The sequence below is a fragment of the Tachypleus tridentatus genome, chromosome 7, assembly GCF_004210375.1.
Source record: "Tachypleus tridentatus isolate NWPU-2018 chromosome 7, ASM421037v1, whole genome shotgun sequence".
Classification (NCBI taxonomy): Eukaryota; Metazoa; Arthropoda; class Merostomata; order Xiphosura; family Limulidae; genus Tachypleus; species Tachypleus tridentatus.
In genome coordinates, this window is record NC_134831.1 from 147,463,942 (window position 1) to 147,485,464 (window position 21,523).

The 21,523-nt window shown below is 32.8% G+C and overlaps 1 protein-coding gene across 6 annotated transcripts in view; it reads left to right on the top strand.

The window, feature by feature from the left end:
• Nucleotides 1-18,206, top strand: part of LOC143256859 (protein CBFA2T2-like) — a 44,591-nt gene extending 26,385 nt beyond the window's left edge. For 2 of the 6 annotated variants that reach the window (XM_076514648.1, XM_076514649.1), the window contains 9 exons: nucleotides 3,268-3,371; nucleotides 7,464-7,690; nucleotides 8,318-8,407; nucleotides 9,090-9,277; nucleotides 10,353-10,564; nucleotides 10,921-10,985; nucleotides 11,623-11,833; nucleotides 15,630-15,820; nucleotides 17,700-18,206. In XM_076514648.1, coding sequence (XP_076370763.1) covers nucleotides 3,284-3,371; nucleotides 7,464-7,690; nucleotides 8,318-8,407; nucleotides 9,090-9,277; nucleotides 10,353-10,564; nucleotides 10,921-10,985; nucleotides 11,623-11,833; nucleotides 15,630-15,820; nucleotides 17,700-17,972 — 1,545 coding nt within the window. In that variant the 5' untranslated portion in view covers nucleotides 3,268-3,283 and the 3' untranslated portion in view covers nucleotides 17,973-18,206. Of the gene's footprint in view, nucleotides 1-3,263; nucleotides 3,372-7,463; nucleotides 7,691-8,317; nucleotides 8,408-9,089; nucleotides 9,278-10,352; nucleotides 10,565-10,920; nucleotides 10,986-11,622; nucleotides 11,834-15,629; nucleotides 15,821-17,699 lie in introns of all 6 variants that reach the window. The other 4 variants (XM_076514646.1, XM_076514647.1, XM_076514650.1 and 1 more) reach the window with 3 other exon arrangements.
• The last annotated feature ends 3,317 nt before the right edge of the window (nucleotides 18,207-21,523 follow it).

Consider the following 21,523-nt stretch of genomic DNA (forward strand, 5'->3'; position numbering starts at 1 on the left):
GTCTTACACTGCTAAATTAAGGATGGCTAGCGCAAATAACCATCATAAAGCTTTGCGCGAAATTAAAAAAGAAACAAACACTTAATGTGTGAATGATTTATGTATGTTGTCCCCCACTCTCCAGTGGCACAGCAGTATCTGTGTGGACTTACAACATAAAAACTGAGTTTCGATAGGCGTGGCAAGCAGAGCACACAGTGCCCATTGTATAGTTTTGTACAACAACCACTAATAACTAAACGCAAGCAAATTAACACACAATTTTGGTATGTTAGAACAACTGTGTGTTACTATGCAAGCCGTGGCGTCAGAGGTGACATGTTTGTCATTTATGTATTTAATTCATGCCAAATTTCAACCACTTCAGAGTCACAATGTTATTATGGTAAATTTCGGACGAGGGAATATGTATCCATTCCTTCTGAAGATAAATGATTGGTCAGTTTGGTTGATCAAGAATCAAATAGTTCTTTTATTTTGGTCTTACGTCAACCAGAGTTACGATTATGTAAGTAAAAATCCTGATACGTTTATTTTAACCATTTTCTCTAAAAATAGTTGATAATAGCGGGTCGACATTCTAATTGAAATTTAGTCCGCTATGATAGAAGTAAAAAGACATTGCAATTCAACACTGTCATGTATCATTTTACACGTCAGCATTCTGATAATGTAATTTCTTAGCAAAGAACCTTCAAGATTCTCATGGTATTATATTTAAACATTTTGTATGTGAGAACTAGATACCTACAGATTAACATTTGTTTTTCTTTTCATGAAAGTGCTTATAGAAATTTCTGAACATGTGATCGTCATTCTTTTCCTTTTCAAAACCTTGGATATTAAACTTTGAAATTAATATTTAGTTTTAAATGCTTCATTCAGTACTTATCCATTCATTTATCACTACCCCCCTTTTCTAGTGAAGATCGAATGTTCGTTTTCTTTAAGTATCGAACGTGGTTAGAAATTTCACATCAGAATACAAAGCAAGTTTAATGTAAGTTAAGCCAAATTTACTCTAACTTATCTTATGGGAATCTTTTCTAATTTTTGAAGCTAGAATGTAATGTAATCGTTTGAGTCGAGCATTTTTGCGTTTTTCTTATAGCAAAGCCACATCGGGCTATCTGCTGAGCCTATCGAAGAGAATAGAACCCCTGATTTTAGCATTGTAAATCCGTAGACTTACTGCCGTATGAGCGGGGTGCAATCGTTTAAGTCTGTAGTGAACTTGCAGAAAGCTGATTCTGATAATATTTAGCGACTAGTATTCAACCCAGTCGTATAAAAATGTTATACAGTAAAAACAGCTTTCCTTTCATCTAGGTATTAAACACAAGTTAACATGTATTTATTGGATAAAAGGTAAAATTAATTCGGTTTGTAGTTGGTGTAACCATTTAGGTTTAATAAAATTACAAGATAATTAAAAACTATTAATTTAAAAAGAGGACTAGGGATCATCAAAAGGATTACAGAAAGAAGCTGAGTCAATTTTTTTATAAAAATTGAAATAAACATAGTGTATCTGTTTAGACTATGATGCAGAATATCCAACCGATTTTACTGTAGCCTTGTGACACAAAAATATGATCAGTATTAATAAAATAATACTAAAATATGCACTCACCGTTTCAGCGAACTGCGAAAATCACTAAAATAAATCATCACTCACATGAATAGAGAAATCTACCATGGTAATAGTTTACTGTTATAAAATTCACTGAAATAGTCACAGAATACTACGTGGAGACAGAGTTAAACAGCGAACTCGAGAAATAATGAACACCGCGCTCGAGAAATGATGAATCCTCAACTTTGTAGTTTTTAATTAATGCGTTATAAGTTGCACAAATTATTTTCCAATTAATGAGCATTAGTAAAACATCGAAATTTTTTAATGGTAGAATGTTAAGGACTTAGATAAATTCTTCGTGACGAAAAACGAAGGTGCTTGAATTAACTCTTAACTATCGTATGACATACTCAATACTACATTAAATAGTATTGTCCAGGTTTCACTAAAATATTCGTAGCCATTTTTTTTCTAAAACTATAATAAATAATAATAAGGCTGGAGACATTGTTATAAATCCGCACATTGTTTACTCCAATAAAACGAAACCTTTTCGACTATAATAAAATGGAGCATTTTCAACGGGTATGATGGTGCTTAAATAGCTTCTACATTTCTGCGATGCTTGAATTGTTTAAAAAGCCCATACTGGTAACAAAGACGAATTTAGAAAATTTTAAAAGGTGGAAATCTTGATTTTTAAGAACCAACTTCAAAATAGCCTTAAAACCACCGAGGGAGTTTGTTTAGCAGCTGTACAATGATGTTGAAATTTTTGCTGTAGGTTTGTTTGATTGTTTTTTTGAATTTCGCGCAAAGCTACACGAGGACTATCTGTGCTAGCCGTCTCTAATTTTGCAGTATAAGACTAGAGGGAAGGCAGCTAGTCATCACCACCCACCGCCAAATTTTAAGCTACTCTTTTACCAACGAATAGTGGGATTGATCGTTATATAAAAACGTCCCCACGGCTGAAAGGGCGAGCATGTTTTTTGCGACAGGGATTCTAACCCGAGACCTTAAAATTGCGAGTCGAAAGCCTTAAGTATCTGGCCATGTTGGACCCTTTTGTTGTAAGATGCGGTGCTTGAATAATTTCGAAGAAAATATTGGCCAGTAGAGATGTGTAATTGATAAAATACTCATTCTCTTTCATGAATCAACATAAAAATAGTCCGATCACTTACTATAGTTTATAACAGTTTATAGTTATAGTTTATTCTCAGGTTTGAATAAAATATTCATAATCGTTTTTTTTATTTATACTTGTGAAACAAGAACAATATTAATAATAATATGATCAATAAATGGACGAATTCTGTCCAACAATTGAAAAATCAACGTTTTTCTGTTATCAGTACTTTAGTAGCCTTAACCATTGCAATGGAAGGTTTTCAATGTTGTTTCAAGAACAAGTCTACTTTATAAGATGATTTTTGCACTATGTTTTATTAGACGTTTTGTGTATTTCTGATCGAGCCCTGTTATGAACCACTATCATGGTTTATGATACGTGCTCATTTGTTTTACTTATATATTGTCTAATCTTACAAAAGAGATATTTATTTTCTGTTTTACTCAGGTCAATGTTTTGATAATTCCTGATGTTAATATCATATGATATTAAGTGTGAATTATCATATATATTTTTATCAATAGTTTGTTTCCATTCATATTTTTAAAGATAGAGACAACTCCAATAGGATGCCAGACTCTGTGGACAATACTGTAAAACAAGCGAGATCTGGCATTAACTTACAGGTGATGAACCAGAAACTGCAAACTGTACAAGGTAAAATAAAATTTTCAGTACCATCAAATGCTCAATGGAAAGAACACTGTAGTGCTTAAACTCATAAACTACTCTAAAACAGTTCAAATTAATAGAACTATAATATAATAGAACAATAGCTTGTTAGTCTACTTATTAAAGTACTAATTCTTTGTATGCACTTGTTTACCGGATCATTTCAGCATTTTTACCTTAAATTTTACTCTAAGTAGAATAGAGATAACAATTTTTATTAAGTAATTGTCTACTGTTTTTTTTTGTTTTTTTTGTAATGGTAATGTGAGTATTCTACTCAAACGTAAGGAAGCAAAGTGTTGTTGAAACCAGAGGCAGGCGTCTTCCTCTTTATGCATATTCATTGTTGGTTGTGCTTGTAATAAAAAAGTTTTACAGTTTTCTTCTGAAAGTAAACAAACACAAAATGTACTTCCTCTAATGAGCTAGAACATAATTGCAGAGAAATTAGGCCAGCCTATTTTCTTCTGTTGAGGTAGATAGAACAAGTGACACATACTACTAGGTTACAGAGTTTGCGCAATCTCCAATGGCATCATGAGAATACTGACAAACTCTGTGCATAACGTATAAAAACGATAAACTACAAAAATAATGTTAACAATATAATAAATGAGGTAAATGGTAAAAAACAGAATAGTATGTCAGAGAACGATAAAAACTGAAATGTGTAGAGCAATAAATCATAAAACTGTACATGTTAGATTAATTGATAACATAATGATAAAAATGAGGCGAAATAAAGAGGATAACATGGTAGAAAATTCAACTTAAAACAGTGAAGTTATCCATACATAAAGAAATATTGAAACAGCAGCGTATTACGTACAGGACCCCCCAGTGGCTCAGCGGTATGTCTGCAGACTTACAACGCTAAAATTCGAGTTTTGATACCCGTGGTGGGCAGAGTACAAATAGTTTATTATGTAGCTTTGTGCTTAATTTAAAAACACATCGCCTACAGAGGTGAGGGAAAGCTTACTTTACACTTTTGAATACGGTTGACCATTTACGCACTCCACGATTTCCTTTCAAAGAAAAGTATTCACAGAACACTGACTCTTTGTCATCCTCATTGTACATAACAATAGACGTATCTTATTTTTGTCGTAAGTGAAAGAATTAAAAGTACTTTTAGGAAGCTTTTGACTCTAGCTTATTGTAATGGAGCACTATAATTAGGTGGACATTTAATATATCTAAATAGAAACTAAATATCCATCTACAGTAGTAAAAGTGGATGATATTGTAGTTTATCTGTATGTTTTACAATCTGGCTTTTGTATCTTATTATGTAAGGAAAATATTTAGGTTTAAAGTTTTAGTGACCAGGAAGCACACAATAGTGATCTTGATCTGGTTACTACCGTTGGTTCTGAGGGGATTATAATAATAAAAATCAAGTTTCAATGCACGAAGCTCCCACACTACAGATCAACATTGTGTAGCTATGTGCTAAACTACAATCAAATAAATCTATTATAATTATTTTATTTAGTAAGTATGACAGATTTATTTATTTATTAAGTAGATAAATCTACTTTAAGGGAAATATAAGAATTTTGTTTTAGGCTAATGTAGTCAGATTTAAAGCATTAAGAAAAAAATGAATTCGATGTGATGTTTTTATCTGACAACAACTTAAGCCTAATCAAACGATAATTATACCAGTTCCGAATTACATTAAAACGTAACTCAGTGTGATCCATTGGTCAGCTTGCTAAACTGTAAAACTGGGGTTCCTTTAGTTCCAGCTCTGCTGTCGCTAAATATTTAAAATAAAAAAAATCGCGCCTCGTCCTTTGGGACAGTGGATGTGTTATAAAACTGATAGTCAAAGCAATCTAATAAATGCACTTAAAGACTTGATTGTAGTAGGTGTTGACTAGCTATCTTCCCTTTAGCGTAGATAACTTTTAATTAACAATGCGATAAATTCAACAAAAACACATGTTAATTATCGGAATTAAAAGATAAACAAAGAAAACGTTAAATATTAAATAAAAATCTGAGGTTTACACTATTTTCTTTTTTCGTCCATTTTGGTTATTTTCCGTTCTTCTTTTGTGATATGCGAGCTTAACACTTTTTGAAGTGTGTAATTGGAATAAGTAGTGGCAACTATAGATTTGTTTCAAAAGTATCCATAGAGAAAAAAATAGTTAAAAAGGGTTTAGTTAATGTGAAAGATATAATTGAAAGAAGAGAAATAAGCGCAGTAAGCTCTGAAACAAAAACAAAATAAAGCGCCACAAAAGGATCACATCTGTTAATTAACTGTGTGTTTGGAGTTCTGTATAAAATTAACCGAAGGTGGCCCAGATGGTAACACGCCGAACTAAGATAACGAAAACTAAACAACAACTGTAGCATTTAACGATCTCTATATATTTGTAAAATACAGAGGACTGTGATATATATATATATATGCAAATATAATTGCAAATGGAAAATATCTTCAACTTATTATTTCCGTGAGGATGAGTAAGATTTTGAAAATTGTTATTTCCTCCATTGATCTCAGAGAAGAATGTAGAAAACCATGTCATGTGAGCGATCATTGGTATTACTACGTAGAAAACCATGTCAGGTGAGCGATCATTGGTATTACTACGTAGAAAACCATGTCAGGTGAGCGATCATTGGTATTACTACGTAGAAAACCATGTCAGGTGAGCGATCATTGGTATTACTACGTAGAAAACCATATCAGGTGAGCGATAATTGGTATTACTACGTAGAAAACCATGTCAGGTGAGCGATCATTTGTATTACTAATTTTCTCTTTAACTGCTAGATGTAAAAAAAAAAAATAATCCCCGTCACACCAAACATGCTCGCCCTTTCATCCGTGGGGGCGTTATAATGTTACAGTAAATTCTGCTATTCGTTGGTAAAAGAGTAGCCCAAGAATTGGCGGTGGGTGGTGTTGACTCGCTGCCTTCCCTCTAGTCTTATACTGCTTACTTAGGGACGGCTAGCACAGATAGCCCTCGAATAGTTTTGCTCGAAATAAAAAAAACAAAACAAACAATCTAAAATAACTTACTAATAAGTTTGAGGCTATAAATGACAATTTATTTTATATTATTATTCAATGATTTATTACATAACATACTGAGAAATGTAGAACTGTTACGTTTGTTTGAGAACAAAGTTACATAATAAGTTACCTGCGTTTTATGCCCTGTGGTGGAAGTGAAACACGCATTTTAACATTGTTTGCCTATGATGACGAGAAAACCCACTTGTAGAGAAAAATATATATGTATAAACGGATAATATAAGTAAAGAAAGCACTACGTATAGGAACGAGCAACGTTTCGACCTTCTTCGGTCAACGTCTTTCTTTGTGAACCTGACGATGACCGAAGAAGGTCGAAACGTTGCTCGCTTCTCTACATAGTGCTTTCTCTACCCATACCAGCCGTTTTTACATATATATTGTTAGTCCATAAATTAAAGGTGTAAGTTTTATTCACTATATAATATTAAAGAGAGTAAATTTCAAGACATAGAACATTAAACAATAAAGTACCTTTTAGAAGATTTGGAAGTTTGACAAAAAACACGAACAGATCTCACACAACAACAGATATTTTATAGGAATTTATATCAACATTTCTTAATCAATCGTAAACATTCTACAAGATTTTCATTAACAAACTACAGCAGACAACAATATAAATTTTACAAGTTTTAAAAGACAAAAATGCATAGAAACTTCCCATAAATTTCATAAAGGGAACAGAAAAGTTTCAATAACGTTTTACAACATACTTGATTACTAGACACTTTGAAAGATGTGTCAGTTAAACATCTGTGAGACACCGTATTCGTTTGGTCAAAGAGTCGACAAAAGCGACACAAGTATCAAAAGATTTTCCAAATATTCACAAGTTGACGCAAAAGGAAAAAAAAAATCAGATATTGTTAATGTAAGTAAGACAATAACAAAAGCACTGACAGTAATTTTAACATACTTTTGTAACCTAAATATGTAAACATTTGTAAAAACAATCATGATGATGTGTGATATTTTAGAATCAAGGCGATTATTTGTTTCTGTTTTTGAAGCTTTGAGTGGAACGTATTCTCTACGTAACGCGGATGTAGGAGCTCCATCTTCACCGACCAGCTTACCACTTTCAACTACCGTAGTTTCATTGTCGGAGGCCCCTTTGGCATGCAACATCCTTCAATTAAGCAAATTAAAGAGGTTTCTGACAACTCTGGAACAGTTTGGGAGTGATATTTCACCGGAAGTGGGTGAAAATGTACATAACCTTATCCTGGGCTTGGTGGTGAGTTATGTTGAAAATGAACCCAATCTGAAATGATGTACAGTTTAATGATGTTTGAGAAATACAATAGTTGGATGTATCTGCTTCAGACGATGTTCACGCTGAAATTCTCTTACACGCTCATTTTTAAGTTTTACAAATTTGTACCAAATAGTTTTCAATAATTTTGACGTATTTTTACTGATAAGGTTAATGTAAATCAATTTCCTAAGTTATATCCACACTAGAAACAACCAACAATAGATTTAAAAACAACAACCTAGTGTTTTAAGGTTCTGTGCAAAATATTGTGGTGTCTAGTCAGAGTTTCAAATGTTTCAAAATGCTTGAGTTTTTGGACTTTCGAGCAAATAAGTGTGACACTAAGTGCTACTTAACATACATATCGAAGGTATTAGTGTTCAAGATTAAATGGCTGGAGTATTAGTAAGATGTATTATATGTCAGGTAAATTTATATTTAAATTCCCATTTGTGAATCAAAATGACTTCGTTTTACGTTATTTATTTTTATCATAGGTTTAAACTTTCAGTGACTGTTTAGAGTAAACTGTTAAATTGATAAATATGTTTTAAGGCTTAGAAAAAAGTTTCGTTTTTGTGAAACCATTTCTATTCTTCTTGTTAGAATTCTTCTTTAAGCGTTGAAGAATTTCACCGAAAGGTTCAAGTTGTTACAGGTTATCGTTTCCGACCGTTTGTTGTTCCATTTTTAAAGGTATAGTATTAATTCCAAGGCTAGAAACAAGTAGTGTGATAAAACTTAACATAACTGTGGAAGTTATAGCCTTTTAAGCATACTCACGATACTATTTATGACAGCAGAATACACACGTGTAGCAGATTGCCATAATGTTATTGTCTTTAAAAGTGTATCTACTGAAAGTAATAAATAATAAGAGAAGCAAAATGTTTGGCAGTCAACATTTGTGGGTACTTTAGACATTTTGTGTTGTTTTCTTTAAATTATAGTAACCAACGTAGTTTGAATTCATCGTTGTAATAAAGTTTGGCGTTTCATATGAAAAAGAGAGAGATTAAACGTGAAAATAAACAAAAGAGTTAAGGATTATTAAGTGTGCCGCTTTCTTTTGGTAGAATTGCAAAATTACACGTGTACCTTTAAAGTAAATATACACAAAGGAAAGTTTGTAGCACTTCATAAAAACATGTTCAAATGTAATCCTTTTCATTAGATGTTACTGATTAAAAGAAGTGAAATATATCTCTGTGAGATATAATGTTGTTTTCACGATTATGCTTAAATGTTTATTTAATAACAATCTAGAGTTAGACCTAATATATTACAAGACAAATACGTAGTTATTGCACACTTTGTTCATGCTCTTAAGTATTAGCTTATATTTTATTCAAATAAATACTTTAATATTTTTTTACAGTCTCACTTGCCAATGCTGCAAATTGAGGTCTTACATTTTGCTCGGTTAACCAAACAAACACCGCAACAGTATCTGAAGCAGCACAAGCAAGCTGTTTTGGATTCAGTAGCGCACCCTAGCGGGGAACCTTTTGAGATTTTTCAACCAGAAAGTAAGGAAAATAGAAAGAGGCGCACGCTCTCTCACAGGTTAGAAATGTTACATTGATACACTATATAGGAATAATTAAAATGTATTAAACTAATATTATAGAATAGTATATATTTTGCCTTTTCATTTTCTCTTTCTTCTCTCTAACCGAGGGTAACCTAATGTCCAAAAAAAAAAAAAATTGCGTTGCGCTCTTTGTAGCCCTGGGTGGGTTTAAAGGTGGTGATTCTATTCCGTTAAATAAGAGTAGCTCAAAAACTGACGGTAAGTTTTGTTAAGTATTTGCCTTTCTCTAGCACATTAATTCAAAATTTGGTAGGGTGAGCTCAGGTTGTCCTTAAGTAGCTTCTCACGAATATTCGAAGAAAAAACAAAAACTCTTTTATCACATTTTTTCTACAACTTTAATTCAGTTTTTATTTTTTATTAAACTCTCTTTTACCATTCGCTGTGACCACATTACATAGATTTATTGAAAATACTTAATCGAAATAATGTATTTATAATTGTAACTTTCCAAATGATATTTGTTGTTTACATATATCAAAAATTTTAATTGTCTGCAAGGTTTGATTTTGTTACATTTTTTATCCCTGTATGAGACTGTTTCGACTTTTCTTAACATATTAATTTTAACCAATAATAGTATAGACAAACAATTATTATACTCTAATAAAGCGAGGACAAACAGATTAATGAAATTGTTCAGAATAATAACTTAAAAAAACAACAACTTTTCCGAATGTACTTCTGAAATATTTAAAAACAATTTCTGTGAATCAGCACAATCTTTAGGCTAATATTTTGTTTTATTTTGACTTATATTAATACAGAAAATATTAACTCATATTATACATGTATAATTATAAGATATAATATTAAAAGTACGTTATATTATACATTAATCACTATTATTTAACTTTAGGAATTCTAACTGCTTTTAATAAATATGTACGTTAGTCGAGGATATACTGAACAGATAGCCAATCATCCCCAGCAATGAGTTAACCGATTTCAGTAATATAAGATCAAAATGTTTAATCTTCTATGTGTTTTGTCAAAGACAGTAACATTTTTGAATAGTTTCACTATTTGAGTTTGTATTTACTTAAGTGGTTTCAGACGACCAAAGGAAAATGAATTTAATGATACGAGCTCTAACGGTCCTGTTCCAATCAAACGACACCATTCTTTGTCGAGCTCTACTATCGGACCTCAACTAAGCCCTACAATGACAACCAGTGAAATACATTCTAACATAAGCTTTAGATTTGAAGATTCTTCCAGTGCACTGAGAGCGAGAGATCCATATGATCATTATAAACGTGAGTTTTATAAAATGTTATCTAGGGAATTGGTGAAGTGCAAACTGTTTCAGAGGAATAAAATAATTAAGGCTATTGGATGTACTAATTTGATAAACTTATCAAAACATTTCAAAATGTATGGAATATTAACTGTAGTAATTACGTAGATATTTGGTAATTGTTATTTAGGGTATCGCTTTAAAAATACTATAAAATTTGTTTTCAGAATGAAGAACAGAACTCACGTTAGCAAACATTTATGCTATATAGTAATGCCGTATTATGAAATATTCTATGTAACGTTTCATGTGCAATCTCAGAAGTCAATAGCATTATACTCTGATTGCTTATGGAGTAATTTTTTTTCCTATCAGAAGCTTTTCAAAAAGAAGTATATGAAGAAAGGGATATGGAAGACGAATGGAGAAATATTCACACTGTAAGCCTTACGTTTCTTTTATGCTGATAAGTTATAAAATAAAGTAAGGAAAATCCTTATGTGTGTGTTTTTTAGTGATGGAAAATTCTCTACACTTCTGGTGAGTGTGACTTAATTAAATGTTTGCAGCACAAATATTTGTTCGAATCATTTCATCATTAATGTAAAGATATATATTTACAGGATGTTGGTGCTAATGTAGTAACTAAGTTTTCAATCACGGAAAGATATGAACAAATCTAGTTAGGCTGCATAAAACTGTAAACCTTGAAATAATGTCTTGCAAAGACAGAAAAAACAAAGACCCTTATTAGAAGCAATTGAGACCTTCTTTCTCCTAGTTCATTCTTGAAAGAGTCAGGTCTATCTTCAAAAAGAGAGCTCGGGTTTCTCTTTTTCTGATTTATCTAGCTTTTTTTATTTTGTGTTACCCCTTGATATCATATTTGCCTTAACCCAAATATTGAAAAACTTTGAGTTATGAATGTTGATTCTTACGTGTTTGAGGATGCTAATGGTTAAAATCTTGTTGTAGTTTAGTGATCTGTAGTTAATTAAAACTCGATGTTACAGCTGAAATACTTTCACATATCAAAGTTCGTCATAAAATACAGATATCGATCCACACTTTCTGTAGATGCTGAACTGCATTCTGGGTATGGTGGATAAAACGAAACGAGCCCTCACAATTTTACAGAAAAGAAGTCATGCGGAATGGAACGAGTACGCCCTCTGGACACGAAGACAGTTAGATGGTGGGGAATTTGACTTAAAAAAACAACGAAGTGACATTTTGACAAAATACAGATCAGCAGAGGAACGTGTTACTGAAGTGCGCAGAAGAGCTGGTATATTCCATTTTGTTTCTTGTGGAAGGCCCGGCATGGCCAAGCGCGTTAAGGCGTGCGACTCGTAATCCGAGGGTCGCGGGTTCGCATCCCCGTCGCGCCAATAATGCTCGCCTTTTCAGCCGTGGGGGCGTTATATGTGACGGTCAATCCCACTATTCGTTGGTAACAGAGTAGCCCAAGAGTTGGCGGTGGGTGGTGATGACTAGCTGCTTTCCCTCTAGTCTTACACTGCTAAATTAGGGACGGCTAGAACGTATAGCCCTCGAGTAGCTTTGTGCGAAATTCAAAAACAAACAAATTCTTGTGGAATTTTAATACAAGGTCACAAAATACTGAAAGCATGTTTTCACTGTCTCAGTATGGATTTTATCTATGATTCCTCTTTTCTAATTAGTGTTGTAAAAATATTATGTAACAACTTCAAACGTCAATTACTCATTTAATGCATTTTTATGTAACTGTATAATAATAATTATAGGGCCTGGTGGCTTAAGCCCTCGGCTCTCATTCTGCCGGTTAGAATTCCGCTTTCGAACATGTTCATTTTTTCAGCCGTAGGAGTATTATAAAGTAACGGTCAGACCCATTTTTGTTAGTAAAAGAATCATAAAAAGCGTTGGCAGTAACTGGTATTAACTAGTAGCCCGACTTCTATTCTATCATTTACAAATTAGGGACGGCTAGGGCAGACAATCCTGCTGTAGCGTTGCATGGAATTCAAAACAACTTAACAAAATTATTATATTTTCTTAAAAAATATGTTTTCCTGTTTGTAGTTAAGCGCAAATGTACACAATGGGATATCTATGCTGTGCTTACCACGAGTATCGAAACCCGATTTGTAGCATTGTAAGTCAGTAGACATACCACTGAGCCACAAAGAGGAAGGGGTGCATTTGTTTGTTTGTTTTGAATTTCGCGCAGGGTTACACGAGAGTTATCTGCGCCAGCCGTCCCTAATTTAGCAATGTAAGACTAGAGAGAAGGTAACTAGTCATCACCGCCCACCGCCAACTCTTAAGCTACTCTTTTACCGACAAATAGTGGGAATGACCGTCACATTATAACGCCCCAACGGCTGAAAGGGCAAGGATGTTTGGTGTGACGGAGGGGCACATAAACATGTAATAATTATAATGTGTATTGCATTTTCCTTGTAGCATAGTTCGTTTAAAAAAATAATGACTGTTGTCTATTTATTGTTGAGACCAAAGAATGGGTTATCTGTTTATAACGCTAAAAATCGTGTTTAGATTGTTTGCCAAAGAACTGAGGACTAAAACATTTCGTATTGATTTGTTTGTCTACAACAAAACTACACAATAGGCTGTGTTCTATACACTGCAGATAATCGAACTCCAGATTTTATCATTGCAAATCCACAAACTTATCGTTAAGCCAATGGAGGGGGAGAGCTGTTATCTTTACTGTATGTAAATTAATCCTTTTATAATTAACTGTATTATTAACGAATTTGAGCTCTGGTGCCAAGGAAAAAGCGCTAATATTTATTTATACAATTAATATGTATCAAAATTAATTCGTTTTACCAATTGAAACCTCAGTATATTTTATTTGTTTGTTGGTAAAGAAAGAATTTAATCATATTGAAGTTTTCTATGTTTCACAAGAATACATAATTGTCGTAATTGATATCCCACAATACATTATTCTATACACAAGAACCTTACGGAACCTATAGGTTATCAACTTTGCATCTCAATAATTAAAACTATAGTTATGCTGTCGCATAAAAATACAAAAATAATTTTAGAACATAATGGATTTTTAAAACCGCTTTTAGTTAGTCTAATTTAAAAAAAAAAAAAATGTTGTAATTATACACCAGGACACGGTTTGGCAACCATAGTGACCCCGTTTATTTTGGTGAGTGAACAAGCCAGCGTTTGGCTTTTGACAACGTACAGTGAAGGTGCTTAAATACACATCTGCGTCTCTTCGTGCCACATTGATATGTTAAATTATTTAAATTTTATTTGTAATTCTAAGATAAATGGATAGTCAATACGGTTTTACTAAAGGAAAATTTCGCCTTATAAATCTTTTAAAATTATTTGAAAAGACCACTACTTATATAGACGAGGGTAAAGGTGTAGATATGGCGTATTTTAATTTTCAGAAAGGGTTTAATAGTATTAAAGTTAATACACGTTTAAGGTTATTTCCATTGAAATTATACTTATAAATATGATAGCTCACATGTATTATCTTGCATTTGGTATAATTATTTATTCACCCAACTCACTAAATAATCTAAATTGTTTCTCAGTGTAGCAGCATCCTTTGGTAACACAAAATACTTTAAGAACATCAGCAAATTTAAGTAATTATTGATTCCTCCTTCATTTATGGGCCCGACATGGCCAGGTGGTTAAGACACTCGACTCGTAATCTAAGGTTCGCGGGTTCGAATCTCCATCACACCAAACATGCTCGCCCTTTCAGCCGTGAGGGCGTTATAACGTGACAGTTAATCCCACTATTCATTGATAAAAGATTAGTCCAAGAGTTGGTGGTGATGGCTAGTTGGCTTCCCTCTACTCTTACATTGCAAAATTAGGGACGGTTAGCGCAGATAGCCCTCGTGTAGCTTTGCAGAAGTTCAAACCAAACTAAACATCATTCATCTATATCGTTAATGTGAATAAAAAAGACCAAAAGTCCTATGACTGAGCCCTGAAGCTCCCATGTGACATTACTCTAATATGATTAAACTCTATTTATAAGAACAATCTGCTTTTTTCATCCAGTCACTCTTCTATCCAATTAGGTAACTTATCAACTGTTTTTGCGGAACTTTGTCAAATACTTTCTGAAAATCTAGATATACTAAATTTACGCCCTTACCCTCATCCACACAAGTAGTAACCTTTTTCCATGTTTATATTTTACACATTTTTAAGTCCTAATTATTGTAAATATATTCTGAAACATAAACATCAGAATAAAATGAGAAGGGGCAACTCGAAGTTATATGGAAGAGGTTTGTTCATGTACAGTTAGATGTTAAGTATAGAGCTGGTTGGTAACTATAATATAGGCCTAAAAGTTTCTGTTGTCACTAATAGGGCTGTAGTTACCACCATTTATTTTCCTCTTACAAGACACAAAAACACTATTAAATTTTATCGTTCAATGGAGTGAGGTTTAAGAAGTTATATTTACGTATTGGTTTCCAGATTTAACCGCCTAATGTCTTATGTAACAGCTGTAATTAGAGGTAGAAAGAATGAAGAGAAACTGCTTTGTTTATCTGTCAAAACGCCCAGCCTCCTTGACGTACTATGCACAGGAAACGGTGCCCTGGTGTGGTTAGGTTAAAAGTTTCGCCGCCAAGTGACTTTTCATTTTCGGGGGATAAATACTGAAATAAATTGAATTAAGCAAAGTTCAAATAAATTTCTTAACACTGGGTTTCCGTAATAGAAGATTATATTATTTACTTTCCCGTATAATTTTATGTAGGATAGAAAATTTCGAAGGGACCAGATAAAGAATGTAGTTTTTTTTGAAATGTAATAGGCCTAGCACTAGTATATTGTAACAAGTTTCATTGTAATCATTCTTCGCTAGCGTGTAAAAGGTGTACACGCCATAGTAAAGACTGAGATACTGTCTAAATTACGTCATTTGTCAAAATAAACTTGACTGTTATTTTAAGTTGTGCGTGTTTATTTATGAGAAATGAATACTGTATATTTGTGATATACTATTAATTATAAGAAAGGGCTAGTGGGTATTTTATCATGTGTGAGTAATTAGCTGTTTTTAGAAGAAGCGGTGAACGAAGTGAAACGTCAGGCCGTTGTTGAACTCCAAAAGGCTGTTTCTGTGGCAGAATCTGAAGCCAGTGAATTAGTTGCTGTAGAAAGAGCGAAAATGGAGAAGCTTATCTCAGAAGCAAGGCGTCAGGGATCAGAAGAGGCCCTGACTTCTGTTAACCATCAAGAAGGCTCCACAGAAGTAAGTTTATTAGTTTTAATTGTCAACCACTTGGAATAAGGTGCATAAATTATAAAGCAAGTATTATTCAACAGGATGGAAGTAGTTAATAACAGCCAATAAAAAAGAAGAAAGTTACTTAACAATTAATAACACTTGTAATAGGAAGTTTAAACAGAACAGAAATATCTTTAAAGTAATAGCCAAGAAGAAATGCCATAGAAAGATACAAATGATCAAATGTGTAACAGCGACCTATATGAAGACGACGAATAAAAAGTGTAGTGTTGCCATAAAAATGAAAAACCTAACAGAAGTTGTTTAACGTTTACCAACAATCAAAAATGAAATTGAAAGATTACCTTGTATATAAGATACTTTGGATGTGTAGCAGTGAAACGAAGAAGTTTACAGCAGTTATTTAGTGTAATAACAAACAGGAAAAGTTAGTATTTAATAAGAGTAAACAAAAGGTCTTTACAAGGTTTATCTAATTGAAGTTGTGAAAAAAACTGGAGCAACGTGATCTGCACTTTGTTTTTTACCTAAAGATATAAAAAGAGAGTAATATTCCCCAGTCCCAAGAAATAAGCACCGTTTTACCAGTGAAGTAAGCACCGTTTTACCAAAGAAATAAGCACCGTTTTACCAAAGAAATAAGCACCGTTTTACCAGTGAAGTAAGCACCGTTTTACCAAAGAAATAAACAATGTTTTATCAAAAAAATAGGCACCGTTTTACCAGTGAAGTAAGCACTGTTTTACCAAAGAAATAAGCACCGTTTTATCAAACAGTAACACGATACCTACAAATCAAACATAATACTCTACAGAACTAACTATAATCTAACAGGTAATGCCCGGTAAAAACATGCTATGCAAATAAATATTCAGATACACATGTATCAACATTAAGTAAAGTACACAGGAACTTTATTCTGACGTAAGGCGATCAAAATAGCGTATCACGGAAATCTCAACGATTACTGTATGTCATTTGTAGTATAAAATATAGTAATTAACAACAATATTATACTGAAGAAATGATCGTAAATGATCCAGTCATAAAAGTTAACATAACCTGTGGTATACTGGAGTGTAACGTAGTATAGAAATAGATGAACATACATTTATAAAACTAATTTTCCATGCAAGTAAATTATTCATGTAGCAGAAAGTATATGTTTGGTGTATGTATAAGCTGCTAAAGTTTTCAAAGAAAAAAAGCTGAGATCAAACATTTTAATGAAAGTGACAAATACTAATTTGTATAAAAGAGGTGTATTTGTGCGTTCCACAGATAAAGCCGAAAATATCCGTATACTGACTATTTTGTTTTTTGATTACAAATTGCTTTTAGAATATCATACTCAACATTAAGGAAAACAATGCACAAATAACGAAATGTAAATTATTTAGAAATACATCTTTGAATAAAATAATTCAGTACGTTTGATGTTCAGCTGGAAGATAAACCGAAGTTTACTAATACTTATATGATGGTTCTTAATTCTTAACAAACTAGATGAATAATTATTTTGCACAACAATTATATGAAATAAGGCTAAACTTTACATTCTCTAATAACATGCAAAATACGTTTTATAGCAAGAATTAACACACTCACAAACCCATATAACTTGAAATAAATATGATTCACCACTTGTCACTAGTTGAACGAGTTTCGAGAAATTCCATGTTCCATCAATATGCTCTTCTCTGCGTAGACTTCTTGTAGTGGTGGAGGTTATATAATACTTAAGTTGGTTTAGTTGTATTTAACTCACCGTATTAAACCGATTCATACTTCAAATCCTATATAAATACATGTTGGATGTGAAAAGTAAAATATAACGTAAAATCACACACATACTAATAACTAGAGTAAATCTTCCTTTTAGAATTGTTGGAACTGTGGAAGGAAAGCACGTGAGACTTGTAGTGGGTGTAATACCGCAAGGTATTGTGGTTCTTTTTGTCAACACCGAGACTGGGAAAATCATCTCCGTATTTGTGGCAAGAGCGCTAGTAAACTTGTTTCTACCACGACTGTAGCATCCAGAGTTGTCCAGTCTTCAGTAAACTCCATAGTCTCAACAGTATCGTCCACGAATAATGGTAAAACCACCAGTCCTACAACATCAAACTGGACAGAAGAACCGACCTGTATCTAATAGTGGAATATGTAGTGTGCTGTAGTAGTGAAAATCACATAGACACTTAAATTGGTGTTATTACGATAGCATTGCATATTCGAAAGAAACACTTTTGTCAACACGTCAAAACACCAAAGATAGATTGTTGTGTAATGTGAATTATAAATAATACTTTGATATATGTGACATTGTAGGTATAACTTTATTTAGTTAATTTTCATGAACTGCCAAAATAAACTGATGTGTCCTTGATGTGTCTACCATTTCATTTTATTTTAGTAGGGAAATAATTTTAAGTATCTATCACTGATTTTGGCTATTTTAAATCTCTTTCGATACTTCTAAGGTAACTAAAAACTTTATATTAAAATCAACTTCGGTTTTTTCGGTTACTAACTGATATATCGCTCTTTACTCTTTTAAATATTTGTAATTTTTAAACAGAGGTCATAAGGTGATAAGAAATATATGTCCTATCAGCCTTTATAGCCTGGCGTTCCCTATGGCTAACATGCAAAATTGCATGTCAAACGGTTCAAGGCTCGGACCGAATTATAATACTGAACACGTTCCATACTTTCATTCCAGGGAGAATTGTAACTGTGAAATTTACGGAGTATTTGGTTAAATAAACTGTTAATGTAGCAGTGCTATTACTGGTTGCTACTTTTTAGATGAGCAGTTTCAAGATGTCTGGTTGTTTAGCCCATGTATTACGTAAGGTACCACTCCGGTTGAAAATACCACGTAACGATTTGTCTGTCTCGACAGTTGTTGACTATTACGTAATCTAGTACATCCACTCCAACTGTCACTTGAAGAGTCAGGAGATTTATTTTTTTATGTTAGTTTTAAGAAAACTCAAGTTAGGAGGGATTACGTAGACATTATAATGCAGAATATATATGAATATATATTCTGCTTAAGTACCAACTAAGAAAACAAATCAAAACAAATTGTGGTCTATCTGAAAATACAGGCAATACATGACATTAAAGGTATTATTGCTATAACAAAACTTCCTTTTGGTTATATAAAAGTTATGAATGATTTTTACAATCAACTAATTCAAAATATGTGTATTTCTTAATTTCATGGTTATTAATGTTTAAAGCTAAAAACAAATATTTCTATATTAAATTGCAATATACTTTTTGTTCTAATATTTTAAGACAAACACGTTTCATTCGTAACTATAATACACCACAACTTTCTTTCAGAATTACCAGTTACAATACAGAAACCTGTGATGCTTATTAAGCATTCATATTTACTAAAATAATTTGATATTTATCATATTAATGTTTGACTGTAATTGGATTTTTTTCCGTTAAAATGACAGTATATTGAAATACGTATGAATGCTTGAAAATATAATATTTGGAAAATTCAAAATATATTTTGAATTGAAGTACATATGTACCGATAATTTTTATCTTATTTTCCTAAAGCTTTCTAAAAATTCACGTTATGGCGATTGTCAAACTGTGTTGCTACCATTACTTTACCCTCACCGAATATGCTCGCCCTTTTCACCCGTGTGTTTAAGGGATTATAATGCAACAGTCAATCTCACTATTCGTTGGTAAAAGAGTAGCTTAAGACTAAGCCCTGAAAGAGACCATTTGCAATATTAATCAAATTTGACTGAACTTTGTTTATAACAGCCCTCTATTTTCTTTCATCAAGCCACTTTTCTATCTAATTGGTTAACTTGTCCCCCACACTTAGAGAAAGATTTATTTACGAACATCCTTTGTGACACTTTGTCAGTTGCTTTCTGAGAATTCAGATACACGAAATCTACGCCATTGCCCTTATCTACATAAGCAGTAACATTTTCAAAGCATGTCAAAAGATTTTTAAGGGAAGATTTTCCTCAATGAATATCATATAAAATTATAAACTTTGTTAAATGACTTGACAAAGTATCTTTCATCACACTTTCGAAAAATTTTCCCACAGATGATATAAGACTAATAGGTCTATAATTACTGAGACAATTTCTATTACCTCCCTTGAAGATAGGAGTGACATTAGCTAATTTCAATTCTGTTGGTACTTGTTCGCTATTCAGGTGGTTCCCATATTCAATCCTTAACCTCATTTAAAATCCTCGAAGAAATATCATCTACTCCAAGAGCCTTTTCGTTCTATAAACTTCCTAATTTTATATTTTTATATTAACAAGCTCAGAATTTATGGAACTGTCTTGTTCAATAGTCTACTTAAGTCTTCATCAGTAAAAACTTAAGAAAAAGCAGAATTTAATAACCAAGTCATTTCATAATCATCAGATACAAGCCTTCCTATTTCCATTCTAACATTTTGTTTGCCCCTAATGTACTTAAGAAAATCCTTACTGTTAATTTTTATGTTTTCAGCCAAATTCTTTATATATCCTTTTAGGTGTCCTAATATCTTGTTTGATCACCTTTCTTGATCGACTAAAATCTTCTATAATATCAGGCAATTTAAATTTCTTAAGTTTGTAATCCTTTTATTTTTTATTTCTTATAACTTCGTTGGTAAAAGACTAGCTCAAGAGTTGGTGGTGGGTAGTGATGACTAGCTGCCTTCCCTCTAGTCTTAAACTGCTACATTAGGGACGGCTAGCGCAGATAGCCCTTGTTTAGCTTTGGGAGAAATTCAAACCAAATCTCTTATACCATTTTTGAGCCAACCTGTTTTTTTTTTTATTTGCAACTACTTCCTTTCTTTCCCCTTCCTTTCTGCATGGAATATATTTGTTTTGATTATTGAAAAAATATCTCTAAACATTTTTAACATTGCTCAGTGTTTTGAAATAACTCAGCTGCCCAATTCACAACAGATAATTATTGTTGCATCCCTTCTGTAACACATTTACTGTTGTACAGCTATTTAGTGCCTACGCTTATTTTAGTACAGTTTTCCTTTTTGCATGTGACGTATAATCCTGAGTGGGTATTGCGCTAGTCCCCCCCCTGTTCTCGAAATTTGTGGAAGGTTCTTGTGCGTAAGAATCAACAATATACTAGGTGTTTATGTACTACTAGTGATTGACATAATTGTTGCAAGCGAACTTTTGTGAAGGTTCTAGAGTCTCGCGTCATTCGAATATACAAACCAACGCGCCAAGAGACAGAGTAATATTATTATTGGTCAGATACAGACAGTATGACATAGATTTAGGAAGCTATAATTCTGATCAACCCTTATTAATATGAAAACAACATTATTTTATCAGGAATGTTTATGGATTTCGAACATTTCAAACCGTCCAACTTCAGTGAATTACTTCTGACATAGTAGTTCTACGAGGACATTAAATATTGTCGTTACTGAAAACTTGATGGTGCTTCAATCTTAGATAAACATCAAAAGAAATGTACAAGTGTGTCAACAAAGGATTAATTCTAGATCGGCTATAAAATTCAGTTTTGTTTGTAAGTTTGTGAAACTGTTGCATACAAACCATCATTTGTAATAGATATTAGTAGTAATCGTTTTGGCAGTAGCATGGCCAGGTGGGTTAAGGCGTTCGACTCGTAATCTGAGGATTGCGGGTTCGAACCCCGTCACATCAA